The 18,604-nt window shown below is 38.9% G+C and overlaps 1 protein-coding gene across 1 annotated transcript in view; it reads right to left on the reverse strand.

The window, feature by feature from the left end:
- Window positions 1-1,167: 1,167 nt before the first annotated feature.
- Window positions 1,168-18,604, reverse strand: part of LOC134204017 (uncharacterized) — a 45,535-nt gene continuing 28,098 nt past the window's right edge. The window contains exon 2 of the mRNA XM_062678853.1: window positions 1,168-2,175. Within this exon, the coding sequence (XP_062534837.1) occupies window positions 1,168-2,175 (1,008 nt within the window). The remainder of the gene's footprint in view (window positions 2,176-18,604) is intronic.

Here is an 18,604-nt window from a genome sequence, read left to right on the forward strand (position 1 = left end):
CTTCCGGATTAATTCCTGGAGGAACTTCCGGAGGAATTCCAGTAGGAACTTCCGGAGGAATTCCAGTAGGAACTTCCGGAGGAATTCCAGTAGGAACTTCCGGAGGAATTCCAGTAGGAACTTCCGGAGGAATTCCAGTAGGAACTTCCGGAGGAATTCCAGTAGGAACTTCCGGAGGAATTCCAGTAGGAACTAAGGAATATAAGTCTATTATAGACTTTTGAGTAATTTCAAAATTTCTAGAAGTCCGTTCGAAATACTGGAAGTGTGTAAGCATTTCTGTAAATTCGAAAGTTAAACTCTGATAGGATTTCTGAAAGTTTGGTAATTTGTGATAATTACCATGAAAAGGGTTGAAAAGTATTTTTTCTGTAGTGCAGTGTAGAACTTTCATTCATAAAATAGTGAAAGTGTGAATCTATGAATTTGTGATTTGGATTATAGATTCGAAAATAATTCAAAATATTAAAATTGGTAGAATTTCCATAGAAAATAACAATAAAAGATCATTTTTGACGATTCTTTTTGCTTACATTCGGGCGCTCTGAAAAATTTTAAAACCAGAAACAACTGCAATGGATTTTCATTTTTTTTTTTATTAGAGAGGGTAACTCGTTGTTACGTCAGTTCTTTATTAGATAGCTAGTTACTTCGTTATTTAATTAGTTAATTCACTGATTTGTTAATTTTTGAATGTGTTAATTGTTGATTCGTTTATTCTCGTTAATTTGTGAACTTAAAATCATTTATTCGTTTTTCAATGACGTGTTAATAAACGAATTGACAATTTAATAATTCGTTAATTTCAAACTAGAGATTTTGAAATCGGCGGGAATCCTTAGTAACATTTTGGGAATATCAGGTTGATTGTACCAAAGATACTTTGGTGCTATTGAGTTGATTTTGCACAAAACTATTTTTCTACCCAACAAAATTAAAGATGGGAGTTTTGCGTTGATTTAAATCGTCAATACCATTGACCTAGAAACATTATTAGCATAATTCTTTTGTGATACATCTTGGGGAATCAAATCACGCTCCCATAAACTCAAATCAAACTGTGCTGCGTGCGTGGGTTTCGAAATTAAATTGCGAATCAATTAGAATACGTAGTGCCTCAGATGCAATAAAGTAAATAAAAGGTAAATAAATAAATAAAGCAAAAACCTACTGACCCGATGACAAGTCGGTGACTGATGGCGGTGATGCTGCTGCTGCCGTGGGCAGCGATCCCGACGAAGGCGGCGTCGGTGAAGTCGACGCAAATCCACTAGAAGGTGACAGCGAGGACAGCGACGGGGACGGAGCCGGCGATATCGTCCGCTGTAGGTACGAAGTAGACTTAGCGACCGTAAGTCTTGGAGGTGGCGTCCCGGTGGACGGACGATCCGGACTACTCTCGGCGATACTGGCAGCTATCAACGAAGGGGAGGTTAGAACCGACGTTGAATAGGCCGGCTTGAGACGTCCATTCAGGTACTGCCGATACTGGCCCGGGTGATGGTAACCGTTTTGCGTTAGGATACTGGACTGTCTTGGTTTCTTGCTGTTGTAGACTATGAACTTTTGGTTTAGTAAACTTTTACCGTTATGCCCGCGAGTGTTCAGAAAAGATATTGTGAATTGATCATCCGATTCGGCACTACTGTTATAATATGTGGAACCGGCAGCGTCCACTGTATCCGACCCATCCGAACTTCCACTGAACTTTTGCAACCGAGGGAGCACTTCTTCCGACTGATACCGTCTTCTTGAAATTTTCGGAAAATTATTATTACTATCACTGAAAGCAACTCTTGGATCCAAACTATTATTGTTATTTCTGTCTCGATCCACCCGGTCTTTAACAATATTTGTAAACGATCGACTCATTTGATGATCCTCGTGGCCACCGCTCGAGGAGCTGCCGTGATCACTGCCCGGTCCACCGAATTCCCCACCACGGGATAGCGAACTACTATTGCTACCGGACGAATTGCCACCCGGTTCGGACGACGCTGACTGTTGGCGGCTGTGGAGATGTGCACCGATGCCGCCGCCCCCGCCGTTTGCCAGATACGAATTGGACTGGATAAACACTCCGTCGCCGGTGATCTTGATTGTCGTCACCATATTAGTATTCACTCGCGCGCTTGCACCACTACTGCGTCGACACCGTCGAGCAGCTTCTTTCGCCTACGGGGATAATTACTCATCAATAATCGGTTTGTTTTATTTTTCGTTGCGACTGCGGATAATGATTATTCGACGATACACGTGATCACGGTTGTTGTTTACACAATTGGCACTGCTGGCGCACTAATAATTGCACGATCTGTTAGTGTTTGTCATATTTCACCATTCGTTGCAGCGTGCTCCTGGAACCTAGATAATGTACACTTGAAAAGGTATGCAGGGCATATTAGAAACAGTCAGTCAGAACGTGAATACATGCAAAAACACGACGTGAGTGATTATCGCAGCGCGACGAAGCGAGTGAGGAATGCCTGCGATCACGTTGCACGCGGTCGAGGGCTGCGCTAAGCCTAGAGCGGTGAAGATGATCTCGTCAGTGATCGAGGTTAGCGGTGTCGGATTGTAGACGGTTTGCGAAATGTAGTCTTGAGAGTGATGAGTGATGACCATATGTTAACGATTGGGGCTTTAGCTGAGCTGCGAAATGCAGATGGAACTGGCTCTCGAATATGGTGAAAATATAGTTATAGTGATGGACACAAATTGATCAGATCAGAATTTAGTATCGAAATTAGATTGAAATTCGTAGTAAATTTGGAAAATAAACTTATTTAGCGAATGTCTTTACAAGTCTGTAAGACGAGTTGATATTATTCCATTTTACAAAAATTACATTTTGGCTAAATTGAATTGTTGAATGAATTGTTTAAGGAAAAAAAGAAAATGCCTTATATTACAATCGTGACGAACATAATGTGAAATTTTATAGATATCAAGACAATTTTTTGTCAAAAATTATGTTTACACGTTGAAACTAATCGCTCATAATTAACTATTTCTGCACACGACTAAGAATCTACTTATAAATCAGCAAAAATCGTGATCACGTAGCACGGATATAATCGATCGTATTTACCCATAATATATTCCAAAATTTTGTTTAAAATTGGCTTTATTTGCGAATTTTATCATATCCAATATCCATATACTAAAACAGATAAGCAGAATAGTCATAAATGGACAATGATTTCTTTTAATCCAGATGTAACTGCGTGACGATAGGATTGACATGACCACATCAGCCTATCACGGAAGCCAATAAATCCGGCACACATTTGACACATCCCCGTTGTGTTCACCCAAAGCCCATAAAGTGACGGTTTTGTACAGAAAGACTAATAAATCTAACAGCCAAATAATCAATTCATTCTGTGTGTCATCCTCTTGCTAGCCGATGGTCGTCATCCGCATATTTTTCCTTGTTACGAGCGACACTTGAGTAAAGGTTGTTTTTGGACATACATATGTCAGCTTTGTTAGTTTTGGCGGGTATGGTGAGTCATCAACATTGTCCAGGTGATAATTTTAATTCACTGCGACCAATGTGACCTCTCCACACAGTCCTTGTTTATTTTCACAATCAATACAGGAGAAAAAAATGTGCAATTTACTGAAGAACACTTCTGTTTTCGCGAAATAATGAGCAAACTGAGTGCTCACTGACTGCGACTTGCTCGCATTCTGCATACGATTGATGATTGATGGCAACTCGGTGTTGCTTCTTCTCGTCATTGTCGCTGTCGTTGTTGCGGCATTAATTTTCTGCTTGACGAACTGTGAAAACAAATGCTCAGAATGGAGTCATGTGTGTTCTGTGCCTATATAACGAAGCTTTTCTTCGATAGGGGATAAAGGACAACACATAGACAACGAAGACTGACTTAGCGGTTCTTCAGAAACGATTTTTTTTTTTCAAGATTGTAGTTGCACATTAGAGAAAATATGGTCAACAAAAACCCTCCTGACAATAATAGAACCAAACCTGTCAAAGCCGTCATTTCCCCTACCTAATAAATAATACCAAGTGAGAAAATAAACACTGTGAAAGGTTTTGCTAGAGAACCCTTTTTTTATGTTTTAAATGATGTGTAACGTATTTATTTTTTGCAGTTCGGATTTTTTAAATGATTTGGTTTTCATGACTTAATCCCCTACACTGCGCTTACTCATAGTTTTTCAAGACGGCGACGATGCGTCGCTTCTGGAGCGCCTCTTCCCTTCTATGTCGTGTTAGAAGCTGTTATGCCGCCAGCTGATTTGAATGTGCTGTCGCTGGAAGCGTGGCTTCCCAACGCAAACCTATCTTGAGAACAGGCCGCTTTGCACATTAGGAGGTTAGTGGTTGCGTCGTCGGTAGAAGTTTGAAACGGCGATGATGACTAATGGAAACGGACAGAACCTCTAAGGAACGAACGCGCCAACAACAGCGCGGTCTTCACACCGCATAATGAAGACGACGTTAATAGTTGGTACGTAGTAGATGATTCCATTCAATTATACTCCTACGCTGCATCGAAGGAGCTGTGCCAATGTGATTTGTATCGCCACAAGATATGCGTTGGTTTGCGGCAAGCGCTTGTTCTGGTGATTGCGCGTTGTTGCGATAATTACTTTCAAGTTTCATTCAATTGAATTTAGTTGTGTAGTCACCGAGATTAGCATGATTGTTTCAATCCGATTGTATATGGCTAGGTACGACCGGATGCATTTGACTCACTTTCTGGCTAAGCCTCATTATTGCTCTGAGATGTGAGTTATTGTTTGCTAATAAAGTAACGATGTTTCGATGTAAGTATGCCATATTGTTCCCTAATATTTGCGAAGTTCCACCCATACTTCACACTCATGTTCGGACATTTTATCTGTTTATGTGGAACACGAATAGGAATAATTAAGCTTATTCTGAAATGAGAATTGTCGATAACTCCCATTTGAATTGCACGCTTTTCTCACGTGATAATAGTTGAAATCAATAATACAGAACTGTTCTGTAGCTATTGAGTAGACTAATCACAAATATAAATATAATTAAGATATCTTTTCTTGGGTAATTTTTTTATTTGTACCAAGCTGGATAAGCACCATTCATCCTTCGCGTAATTAACAACCGCCATCAAATAGATACATCATCGCAATTCACCCGTGCGCTGCCGATCGTTTTCTCTTCACTGTCATCTGGCAACGAATCGATCATCAACCGCGCACACGCCGGGTCGCGATCTTCGATCGACCTTTGAATGCGTTTACTGACACTTCTTCCTGCTTCTTCATCATGGGGAGTCATGCCAAGTTTTTTTTCAACCATTGTCGTCATTGAATGTCGTTGACGCCAAGAGACAACTCAAATCACAAACTCATCTAATTGATGCTATTATACGGTTTCAATTATTTGTTTACGAAGCAGCATAAATTCATTTCTTGCAAATTTGGGGAAGAAAACAAAACAAACGGGGTACCAAATCTTTCGATTTCTTGATGCAGTAAGATGCGCGGCTACAAAGCAAGACAATGCTGAAGGTGGCTGGATTCGATTCCCGGCTCAGTCTAGAAAATTTTCGTGTTGGAGATTTTCTCGACTTCCCTAGTCATAAAAGTATCACCGTGTTAGCCTCATGATCTACGAATGGAAACATGATAATTTGGCTTAGAAACCTCGCAGTTAATAACTGTGGAAGTGCTTAATGAACACTAAGCTGCGAGGCGGTAAAGTCCCAATGGGGAATGTAATGCCAATAAGAAGAAGATCAGAAGTTTTACACAAAATAATTTGTCTGCAATGAAACAATTTCTCTAATTTTAAATTGCATGCGAATGAAAACATTTTCGAACAAACAAAAACTGTTTATTACCTGCATTGTAAGCATGAGTTGTTCGCCAGAATACCAAAAAAATGTCACATATACAGTTTCTTAAACAAAAGATTCATTTATAGATCAATTACAAGCAATCTTAATTTCAACTTAAATTGCTTTAATTTCCTTTCATTGGCAAATTATTCCCCCCATTGCACGGTAATTTATTGAAGCATTTACCGGAGCTCCGTAAACCGTCGGTATAGTAAAGCCCACACCCGAAAAGACGGGATCGGAAGACAGGAGAACGTCGAATCATAAACAGATCCGAATCTATGGTCAGTGCGCGTAGGCGGCATGCTCAACTGTATACAATCACAGAGAACAGACGTTGAAGCTCCACTCGCCATGTTGTGATAACTTTTTACTGTTCATTTTGAAATTACTTTGGAATGTCGCCGTTATCTCGTGCATAATCAGCGCTAGCGTCATAAAAAATGCAACTGTGCGCTAGTGTTGTTATGCATGCCAGCGCCATCGTGTTGTCAAAATGAGATTAAGAGTTGCAATGTCGACGTCGATGGCGTTGAGGTTCGGTGTGTATGTTTACACATGTTTTGCAAGAAATTTTGTTCGAGCCTCCATGTCTGTTCTCTGTGATACAATTACCTATTTAAAAGCTACCGCTTTTGAAGGCCAGTAGGAGAAACTCAGCAGCAGACCGGGACTAGAGCTCATCTGAAGTATGATGGATACTTTCGATTCAGAAATGTCTTGTTTTCAAAAAAAATCTTTCATAATGACGCTCTTTATTTGTATTCTCACAGATTGTATTTTAGAGACTGATTTGCTTGGTTTTTAACTTTTTAGTAAAAGTTTTTCGAAAAACTTATAATGCCTCCTAAATTAATTAATTGTCTTAACCTTAATAATGATAAATCAAATGATGGATTTTCAGAAAACGTTTTAAGTTCAGCTATCGGACTTTTTCATACGTTGGGCTTGTTCGTGGCAAATCCCTTTCAACAATTAGGCAGCTAAAAATAGATGTGAAAACGAGACCTCGATGATTGTTGTGAAGTTTTACAAAGTTGCAAGTCATAAGTGTAGGATGAGTGGTTAGCGTTACAGTCTCGTTAGCGATTCAAATTAGAAGCAGTGGATTTGAAATACTGTCTGTTTGGAGTGTCGTCCTAAGAATCATGACCAAAGCTCAAAAAGCAATTCCGCTCAACCGTTGAGCAAAACACGGTGGCCGGCTCGGAATCCACAACACAACATACGGCAGAAAATGGCCTTCTGGAAGAAAACAAATAATGACTGGAAATGATTTTCCGTTGCTTAGGCTAGAATTATCGTACCGACACATATTAAACTGAATATTTTTGTACAAATCCGTGGAAACATTTTTTTTTATTTCTGATGTTAGACTGATGTTAGACAAAACTCGGTGCATAAATATACTTTCAGTTTGCAAATTGCTTCCAATGTGAAATATCACTTGTTCCAAATAAGGCAATGCAAAGTAAAGCAACGTTAATTTCTGAATAATAGTTCTGCATAAACTATTTTTAGAAACGATTAGAACGGAATTTGAATTATGCTTAACATTTTTTTGCCTAGCACATTTATACATGAACTCGTTCTCTGCACTTTCTACACACCTTCCCGTTACCCCGTCCCGCCCCTTCTATTATCTTCTGCTCATGATAGAAAAAATGTGTCTTAATTTAGTTGAAATCGGTCGAGGAGATAAGAACTTATACTGAGTTGTTCGTTATCTAAACAATACCCTTCCCTTCACGCCCACCTTGCAGTTATGCCCCATACTGTGTAAGCTCTCGAATAACATGTTACTAATAATAGAACAAAACCTGCCAAAGCGATCATTTACTCTACTTTCTTATTTTTTATTTCCATTGGGTATTCTCCGATGTAACCCAAATGCACGCACACGGATTTCCGGATGAACCGATACGGTTGGTCAAGGCGACGATGGATCGGGTGATATCCCTAGCAGCATAATCCAGACCGATTTGGTTGCAGCAACTCAAATGTGATCAAATTCGATTGCATATGTGTTACAGAAATTCTTGTGCAACATGTGTGCTGCTCGGGATGCGTAGTTCGAGTTTCAGGGGCATTCTCCAGCCCCTTTGAAACGTACCGTGCGTTACAGCATTGTGATTCTCTTTCTTGTCCGCTATTTAACATCGCTTTGATGTGGTACGGTTTTCGCGAATTCTGTTCAGTTGATTTGCCAAAGCATTAACATGACGGTATGTAACTTTGAGAAGATGGATGAAGCTTACATCATACTGAAAAGAGAAGCTAAGCGAATCAGACTAGTTATCAACACGTTGAAGACGGAGTACATGATGTGAAGAGACTCAAGAGAGGACAACGTAAGCCACCCACCCGGACACGTAGCCAAAATTTGAGCTAGTAACTCGGTGAAAATGGTTCTCGACAACGATCCAACGGACACAAGAAGGCGAGGTGCGCAACGAGCAAGGTGGATTGAAGGCGATTTGCGAACCCCCCGTAGACTACGTGGTTGGCGACGTGCAACAATGGATCTAGCATAATATAGGTTAGGCATAATGAACAATAGGCATAATAGACGTTAGGCATAAAATGCACCCAAGAACGATTGTACGAATTTACTTCGAAAACTAATCCCCCGAATAATTCGCTGAAACCCATTTACCCGATTAAAACAATTCCCCGAAAAGCAAGTATTAGTAACATGTTATTCGACAGCTTACACAGTATGGCGTGAAGGGAAAGTTATTGTTTAGATAACGAACAACTCAGTATAAGTTCTTATCTCCTCGACCGATTTCAACTAAATTAAGACACATTTTCTCTATCATGAGCAGAAGATAAAAAACCCTAATTAATCCACCTAGCGGTGACGATGCCTTTCTCGATTAAATCAAGATATACTGAAGGTGGTAACTTAGTTTTTTTTTCAATTCCTATCTACCAAAAATGTTGCCAATTTTGTTTTTCTGTAAAATAAGCATAATAAATTATGTTATAATCAAGTTATGATGATCGTGAAATTTTCTTTCATCCATTTTTGACAGAGAAATTATTTCAAGTATGGGGCCGTACACTAATTACGTAAGCACTTAATGGGGGGAGGGGGGGGTCGGCCATATTCTTACACTCCATATAAATAAAAATAGATTTGTATGGGAAAAATCTTACATGGGGGGGGGTTGAAAAACCCAGAAAAAATGCTTACGTAATTAGTGTACGGCCCCTATTGTTATTTGTAACACATATTGATATAATTGTTATGACTAACTGGTCGGGTTGGTATATAACATCATGGGTCTCCAAGACTTCTATAAAAGGTTCGATTTCGGAGTGAAATGTACACGAATATTTTGAAAATTAAGCCAATTATTCCCAAGGCCGACTAGAATATGACGTCAAATACATTTAAGATTATTCAACCAACGACACCCCCACCCCCCTTCGCCAAGGCCCCGATGCCATTTTTGAACAATTCCTAAATATAATTAGAAGACTAACAAAACCGCATACATAATATAATATGGGAATAAGGAGATGTATAAAACGAAAACTATATTCAATTTTGCCCTTGAAATCACCCAAACTTCACTATAACTACACACCACCACCCAAACCAAACAGCATGTTGAAGCATCAATGAAACCCCTCTTTTTCCCCTTCCAATGTATGACACAAAACAATCGCACACACCACCATAGCCACGAGCGTACGAACCAGCAGTTAATCGTGTCGTTATCGAGTGCAATTTCTGTAGCCAACGATCAGCAGGGCTCTACATTACGGGTGGGAAGATGTGTAGTTGTGTTTGTAATCCGAACTTGGTGAATTTTGTACTCACCTAGTGAACTTTTCGGTTTTCTTATGGCAAAATGTTCACGTTTCGGTTTCCTTATGGCAACTAACCAAAACAAAGAAAAAATGTCCGTCGAAATTTACGTATTGCGCAAGATTTTTCTCATGCAGTACTAAGATTCCGTCGTATTCATGCTGACAACACATCCCTTCATTGAAAATTTTCAACATTTTGCTCAAATTTGTTACTTCAAAAAAGTAAACAACAGCTGATTCGATTTCTTTATGGCAAATTTTCGATGAATTTTTTCCGTTGCAACGGCAAAACACCCACTAACACTCGCAAAACTCGGCCGTTTAGGCCACCCGATATATACCACCCTGAACGATCACCCGATATATACCACCCTGAACGATCAGGGTGGTATATATCGGGTGGCCTAAACGGCCGAGTTTTGCGAGTGTTAGTGGGTGTTTTGCCGTTGCAACGGAAAAAATTCATCGAAAATTTGCCATAAAGAAATCGAATCAGCTGTTGTTTACTTTTTTGAAGTAACAAATTTGAGCAAAATGTTGAAAATTTTCAATGAAGTGATGTGTTGTCAGCATGAACACGACGGAATCTTAGTACTGCATGAGAAAAATCTTGCGCAATACGTAAATTTCGACGGACATTTTTTCTTTGTTTTGGTTAGTTGCCATAAGGAAACCGAATCGTGAACATTTTGCCATAAGAAAACCGAAAAGTTCACTGGGTGAGTACAAAATTCACCAAGTTCGGATTACAAACACAACTACACATCTTCCCACCCGTAATGTAGAGCCCTGGCCAACGATGAAACTTACAACTGTGTTGGTGCGAATGCTCCGATAAAGTATAATGGCAATAATCATCATCAAATCGGCTCTCAGCTTAAAAGTGCGTGCGTTGTTTAGTGTTCGTGTTCAACTCGTTCCACATTGAAATCTTTGAGAAGCTTTGCTGGTTGCGTTAGCGTTATCGAAATTGCCGTAGCGAGGATTCTAACCCATCGAGCGAGCGTATTTTATATGATAGTCTGGTAGCTGCTCAATGCTCGTAGTCCCGATTATATGGGAAAAAATGGAAAACTGCCTAAACCATTTTCCTTGTCAACTGCGAACGCATTAATCAATCTTGATGAAATTAAATAGCATGAAATTAGAAGAGTGGCTCTGCGGAATGCAACTTGTTGCGATAAAATCAGTTAAGTATAAGTACATGAAAATCGTGTGAGTTTTTGAGGTTGAAAAAGTGACCATACAGACACACAAACATACACACACACATACATACACACACAGACATCACCTCGATTCATCAATCTGAGTCGAATGGTATAAGAAACTTTACTATTAGATGTTCCTGTAAAAAGTTCGTTTTCAGAGTGAAATGATAGCCTTTCGGTACAACTTTGTTGTACGAGAAAGGCAAAAAGGGGCGGGACAGGAAAAGGGGAGGTGTGTAGAAAGTGCAGAGAACAAGTTCTTGTATAAATGTGCTAGGCAAAAAAAGTTAAGCATAATTCAAATTCCACAGAGATTGTACAGTTTCCATTTCCCGGCCATTTTCGCTGTCCCGGGATTCGGGATGAAATGTTTCGTATATCCCGGGATTTTTCAATGTTTTACTAATTTTTATAACAAAGAGTTCAAATTGAAGCTCGATTACTTTGAATCGTTTATTTTAACTTCAAAAATAAATAATATTCATGTTTTTCACCGGAAAGTAGAGTGCGCTTTTTTGGAACAGATGTTCGCCGAGTACGAAAAGACGCGTTCTCTATAGGACGAAGTCAACTTGATTGTTTCCATTGTTTTGAATATATATTGGATTTAGGGAAGGTTGTTATCGATCATTTAGTAGTTTGTCAATAAATCATTCCAGAGGTAGAATTTCAAAATGTGTTGTATGGCAGACTTCTTGTGTGAAGTGAAGTCGTTTTCTATAACTCTGCCTAATAATTCGTTGTTTGAATTCCACTTATAACGGAGTTGTAGCGCTAGTTATAGTGGATTCAACAAAATATATAAAATTTTGCTGTCATTTAGTATGATGATTATGAATTAGCTGCTGATGTAATGAATTAACGGAATTTATCGGGAAGTTAGAACGTACGCTAGGTTGCTGGCTGGACAGCAGAACCAAAACATTCGGGAGCTGATAGGCAGAGCATCGAAGCTGTGCAAGCGTCGAAGTCGGCCCACTTGTATTATAGGCAGGTGTGCTGTATAGGTTGTTGTGGAAATATCGAATGGAAGGCCATTTGTACGGGCCAGGAATTGTTTTGGAGATGAGGAGCTTAGGACAACTGGTTCAGAGTTAGGAGAAGCGAGGATATTAGCAAGACGTGTACACTCAGGAGGATTGTTTAAATATCAGGTAGTTTGGGACACCTCGATATAGACGGAAGATGGATAGGAAGGTGGTAGGCCATTTGGCATAAACTCGCTTGACATAAAGGTTATTTGGCATAATGTCGTTTGACATAACAGCCGTTTGACATAATGGTCATTTAGCATAATATTTATGTAATAACCGATTTTGAAACATAATGCATAATATGTTCAATTATTTATAATTATTATCGCTCGAACATTACAAGAGAGATGCTTTAAAATATTTTGTTTTGAATCATATATTGTATCAAATCACTGCTCGCAGGGACAAAATTTTAAGTGCTCAACAGCATTATTTTATAAGTTATTTCTGCAGGAGATATAACAGGGTGACCACTTAACTTCCATTTTAAAATTCCCGCATATTTCCCGATATTTTTTGAAAAATTCCCGATATAATTTTGAAGATTTAAAATAAAATTTCTATTCTAATAAAAAAAAATCGTGGATGATTATATTTTATTCTAAAAGTGCTTTTAATTGAATTTATTTAGTTTAATTATCTCAGTCGATTTTTTGACTAATTTAAGGTAAATTTTTAAAACCTCTAACTAACTATTTTATAAATCGATAGTTCTAGACCAACATTTAAAAAAGATGTAACAGTCATAGTTTATTCTTTTCAGTTCTTTGTCTATGTATGTAGACGAGGAACCGAGGAGAATAAATCTAGACCAACATTTGAAAAGGGAGTAACAGCCAACATTTATTCCTTCTGATTCTTCATCCACATATATAGCCATATACAAGATGAATACAGTATGTACTAGGTGCTCCAATCTGCCAAGTTTGTGGAAGAGAAGAAGGCGGGGGTGAAAAATTAATTTTGAGTGCAAAACGAAAACAAACCGACTGGTTCTCCCATACTAAAATCCAAGATGGCTGAACCGTGAATTTGGCAGATTTGAACACTTAATGATGTTTTCATCTTGGCCATAAATGTAGATGAAGAATCAACAGGAATAATTTTTGGCTGTTACGCCCTTTTCAAATGTTGGTCTAGAAATGTTGGCTGTTATGCCCTTTGAAAGTGTTGGTCTAGAGTAAACTTCAAATATATTGAAGAATCCGTTGAGAGAATAAACATTTTTGCGTCTGCCAATATTTTGACAACCATCTTCTCCAACACCTTCTTCTTCTTCTTATTGGCATTACATCCCCACACTGGGATAGAGCCGCCTCGCAGCTTAGTGTTCATTAAGCACTTCCACAGTTATTAACTGCGAGGTTTCTAAGCCAGGTTACCATTTTTGCATTCGTATATCATGAGGCTAACAACGATGATACTTTTATGCCCAGGGAAGTCGAGACAATTTCCAATCCGAAAATTACCTAGACCGGCACCGGGAATCGAACCCAGCCACCCTCAGCATGGTCTTGCTTTGTAGCCGCGCGTCTTACCGCACGGCTAAGGAGGGCCCCAACACCTTCAAACTTCAGAAATGAGCCAGCCTAAGGCTGCAAATCCTTTTTTATCTTTATTAGGTATACAGATTCATCGCTTAAATTGCTGCAAATCATTTTAATAAAAATAATAATAAAAATAACCTTCATGTTCTTCATTGCTTGTTACCTATCTCTAATTTTTTCCTCAATCTATTTTCAGTTCTTGAGACTTATTTTACCTTGACCAGTGATGTATTATTGATATGATTATTTCTACTATTGCTACACATCCTGATCTTATTATGGCATCATAATTTATTATTTATGCCAGTCCTTCCTTCATCCTTAAGCTGGTTTACGATCAAACACTGTCCATCAATCTAAAGCACTTCTGCTGTACAACGTTATCATGCGACAAAATTAAGATATTTACAACGAATGCCCAGAGATTCTTAGGATGTGTGGAATTGACCATAATTGGATATATTGGACTAGTGTCGATAAGTCTCCAGACAAAACTCGTGTCGCTTTACAGAGAATATCGATCAAGCGTCTTCTTTGAGAATCCACAAGATGCAAGTAAATGCCAATTAGCTTTTTCATGGACTCTCGGAGATATCCTAATAAGATAATTGTCTCAACTTCCCTGGGCATAAAAGTATCATCGTGCTAGCCTCATGATATACGAATGCAAAAATGGTAACTTGGCTTAGAAACCTCGCAGTTAATAACTGTGGAAGTGCTTAATGAACACTAAGCTGCGAGGCGGCTCTGTCCCAGTGTGGGGATGTAATGCCAAGAAGAAGAAGAAGAAGATGACAAAAGAAGATACAATTCCTTTTTTCTAATAATGCATTAGCGCGGCATAACACAGGGGAGAATATGTATAGTTCTTATTCCTAAATATGTAACGTGGCTCCGTAAAGTGTTATACACGCCTGAGCCTACCAAATAAACGAACTTGGAAAAAATTCCTAAATAGAAAAGGAAGATAGATTCCTTCTTTCAAAGGATGCATTTACCGCCACAAGGCAAAATATGACAAGGTTCCCTTATTCAATTCAGACATTTGCTCAGTTCAAGGAAAGGGAAGATATTATCCCTTCTTTCAAAGAATGCATTTGCCCATCAGAAGACAAAAGACGATATGGTTCCTGCTTTCAATTCAGGCATTTGCTCGGTTAAAGGCAAGGTAGAATATGATCCCTTCTTTCAAAGGATGCATTTGCCCGGCAGATGGCAAAAGACGATATGGTTCCTTCTTCTAATTCAGGAATTTGCTCGGTTTAAGACGAGGGAAGATATGATCCCTTCTTTCAAAGGATGGCAAAAGGTCCAGCAGAAGGCAAAAGATGATATAGTTCCCTCTTTCAATTCAAGTATTTGCTCAGTTCAATGCAAGGGAAGCTCTGATCCTTCTGTCGAAGAATGTATCTCTCAGCAGACGGCAAGAGAAGATATGGTTCCTTCATTCAAAGAATGCATTTGCCCGGCAAAAGTCAAAAGAGGATAAGGATCCTTCTTCCTATTCAGGCATTTACTTGGTAAGGCAAGGGAAGATATAATATGATCCCTTCTTGCAAAGGATGCATTTGCCCGGCAGACGGCAAGAGACGATATGGTTCATTTTTTCAATTTAGGCAGTTGTTTGGTTTAAAGAAAGGAAAGTGATTATCCCTTTGTTTCAAATGATGCATTTGCCCAGCAGTAGCTAGAGAGGCTATGACTCCACTAATAAAACGCGACGCGAGACATAAGACATAACACTTATCGTTTTTTACTCGTCAACTTATTTTTTATGATTAATAGATTTTTTAAATTACCTTTTAAGTCAACCGGTTTCAGGCGCGATGTTGCCCATTATCAGGACTATGTCCAACGTTATCAAATTCTATAGCGATCAACTAGGCTTTGCCACCTGTCGAAAAACATTTGTTGCGAGAATCGGGAAATTCCGAGTTTTCCAAAATCCTGGGATTTTTTGTACCGGGATGGAAACTATAGTTCATGAAGATTGTACAATTACCAGAAAACGAATTCCCTAAGTTGAAAAATTTCTGAACGCATATAGCCGCCAGACATTCTAAATACTCACGCTCCTCTAATGTGGACGTGTACTATACACATGTGGAAGTATTGGCTTGAGAAATGGATTGCGAGTGATTTGACTATGCGTCCAATTTGGGAATCTCGAGCTCGTTCAGTATCCTCTAGGTTGCGAAGGCCGACGGAGGTCCTTCGTAGCTTAGTTGGTTAAAGCACCAGTCTAGCGTACTGTAGGGTCATGGGATCGAGTCCCATCGAATGGAAAATGGTTACCTCCAATACATTTTCCAAATCAATATCTTCCAAATAACGTACATATTCATATATGAGTTTTCATAACGTCTTTGTAATGTTGTAAGTATTGGGGCTGCATAACAAACATATTATTTGTACATTTTTTTAACTTGATTTGTGAACGGATGCAAATTTGCAATGGAAAAGGTTCACGATATTTTTCTAAGTGCAGATTTTTAATTCAGCGATTTAAAAATTTAATTGGAACTTTTCTATTTTAAGTCGTTTTTGATGTTTTTCGAGTTTATTCGCTTAGCTTCGCTCAGCTTTGTGCTTAGTTATTCCCAAAGCCTAAGGACGAAAACCGTGTTTAAAATCAATTCAACGCGTTACTCTATGTGTTTCGGCTGATATGCGGTAACACGACCCGAAGTTTACTCAGCGCAATGCACCCTCGGTGGCCTCTGCATACTAAGAAAAATTGCTCTTTCGATCGAACCATCAAGCACAAAATTAATTAGCTTATTCAGCTCGTGTTAAAACAAGTAGAAGTAGAATTCAATATGATTATTGTTTATTAAAGCTGATGCTAAGCAGCTGTGACCCTTACCGATGCCATCATTGCGATAAACTGCAGTCATCAAGTAATTGTGGTTTGCATTTTGAAGAAAATTCTCCTCGGATCAACTTTCTATTGTATAAAATGTTGGCTTCGAAAAGAGCCGATTTATTTTTGATCATGTGTTTTTCCAATCACTAACAGCAACCAAACCAAAATCTAATTTTGAGCTCGATCTTGAGAGCAAAATTCACCTGACTGTTACTGACGCCAACATCAAACGCGATAGACGCTATTTTGCATTGCACGAATGCTTGCAATGCTACTATCGCAATTATGATGTGCTTTTTGAAAACTATTTATCCCGGTTCATCCTTTGCGTGCGCAAAATGATGGCCAATCAAAAGCAGCAAAAAACCGAAACCAGAATCTACAGGGTATTCAATAAGTTCGAATACAAATGTTTGATCATTGTGTTTGTAAGCCCAATGTATATATTCTGTATAAGTATTGGTGTCAGCGTTAGCGGTATATATACGCTAACGGATGTGTGTGGTGTTGACATTCTGTCACTTGTTGTTTGTTTATTACGCGCGGTGAAAATGGATTGGGGCATTGTAAACAGCATTTTTTTGAATGTCAAAATCATTGCGGTGTACAGAAAATTTTGGGGAAGATTGATACCCCCCGTGGCCCGGTGATAAAACGGAGATCAGCCCTACGTGTTCCAATAGGACGATAACTCTTTATACACGGAAAATGCGATTTAAGCCTTATATGGGGACAATTTCATCGACTTTTTGGACAAAACTTTGTCCAAACCTCCCAGCTTCCCGGATTTGAACCCTCTTAACTTTCTTGTTTGGTCCTTTACTATGTTAAAGCTGTACGAATACAAGGTCAGTAACTTGGACCAGTTCAAGACGTAATTCTCAAAATCTGGAACGAAATGCCCATGCAGACCGTGCGTGCCGCTTGCGATGGATTTCAGAAACGTTTGAAGCTCGTGAAGAAGTTCAAAATAGAGGTCATTTCAAAAGAAATGTTACAAACGTTCCTTATAAACAATACTTTCAATGAAATGTAACCGGGAAAAGAAATAATTTAATTACAATTTTTAAACATTTTTTGAAAGTGTATTCGAACTGTGTATTGTGTATTGAACACCCTGTAGAGAAAATTCCACTCGATGATTTGCCGCTAAAATACGATAGACGCCATCCATGCGAATATTTTTGTTTGCAGCGTCTCCCTCCAACGAGCGCTTGTGCTGTTACAGATGGAAAATTTATGCCATCGCCAAGCAATCATGATTTACACATTGAAAAACAAATATCTCGACTCAACCTTCTCTTGGTTCTGAAATGAGTTAATTTGCTTTTTAAAATGCGCCTTTCCAATCACAAAAAAACAACAAAACCTGAATCAGAAGCTAGTGAAAATTTCAATTGATTGAAACTGATTTGAGACGTCATCCCTGCGAATACATTTTTGTAGCATCTTCCTCCACCGAGCGCTTGCGCTACTACCGACGAAGAATTTCTACCGATTATGATTCGAACTTTGAAGAAAATTGGTCTCGGCTCTACATTTTCTTGTGTAAAACAGAGATTCCGAAATGAAACGATTTTCAATCCACAATGCACTTTTCTAACAACTCACGTAACCAAACGTAACCAACAATTTAAAATACATTTTTTTCAGTACCGCCACAGATCCCCGGGGAGCGCAACCCACACCATTTTGTCCTGAAAAGAATCAATTTTCTTTTCACAATGCACCTTTCTTATCACTAACAGCAACCAAAAGAAGGTCCGAACATTGCGTGGAAATTTCTCTTGAGTGCTGTTGCTGTTGACGACGCGTCGTCAATCATTGAATGAATCGCTCTCTCCGCTGGAACCGCTGCTACCGGTGTCATCTTAAGGATTAGAGTTCACACCGTCAGTTGCACGATTTTAGCGCCTTCAAACCGTTGTTTTCAATAGTTGCGAAAAATCTTAAAGAGGTTGTCGATCGGTTGATACTAAAATCTCCAAAATCGGTTTAAAGACGGCTGGGTCATTAACCCATACTTCCTGACGCCCGCCCAGTGGCTTTTGCATACTAGAACTTTTGATCGCTCCACAGAAATACGATCAATTAACGTACAAATCACAACAGCAAAAGCCAAATATTTTTCGAGCTCATTTATAGTTATGAGATCCTTCGTAGCTCGTCTTCAACAACACTAGTATACGACGAAGAAAATGTTGTAAAATCTTATGAAATATTACAAACTTCGATGGGCTGGTCACTTAGTATGAATGTTGGA

Source organism: Armigeres subalbatus, unplaced genomic scaffold (assembly GCF_024139115.2).
Source record: "Armigeres subalbatus isolate Guangzhou_Male unplaced genomic scaffold, GZ_Asu_2 Contig343, whole genome shotgun sequence".
Lineage (NCBI taxonomy): Eukaryota > Metazoa > Arthropoda > Insecta > Diptera > Culicidae > Armigeres > Armigeres subalbatus.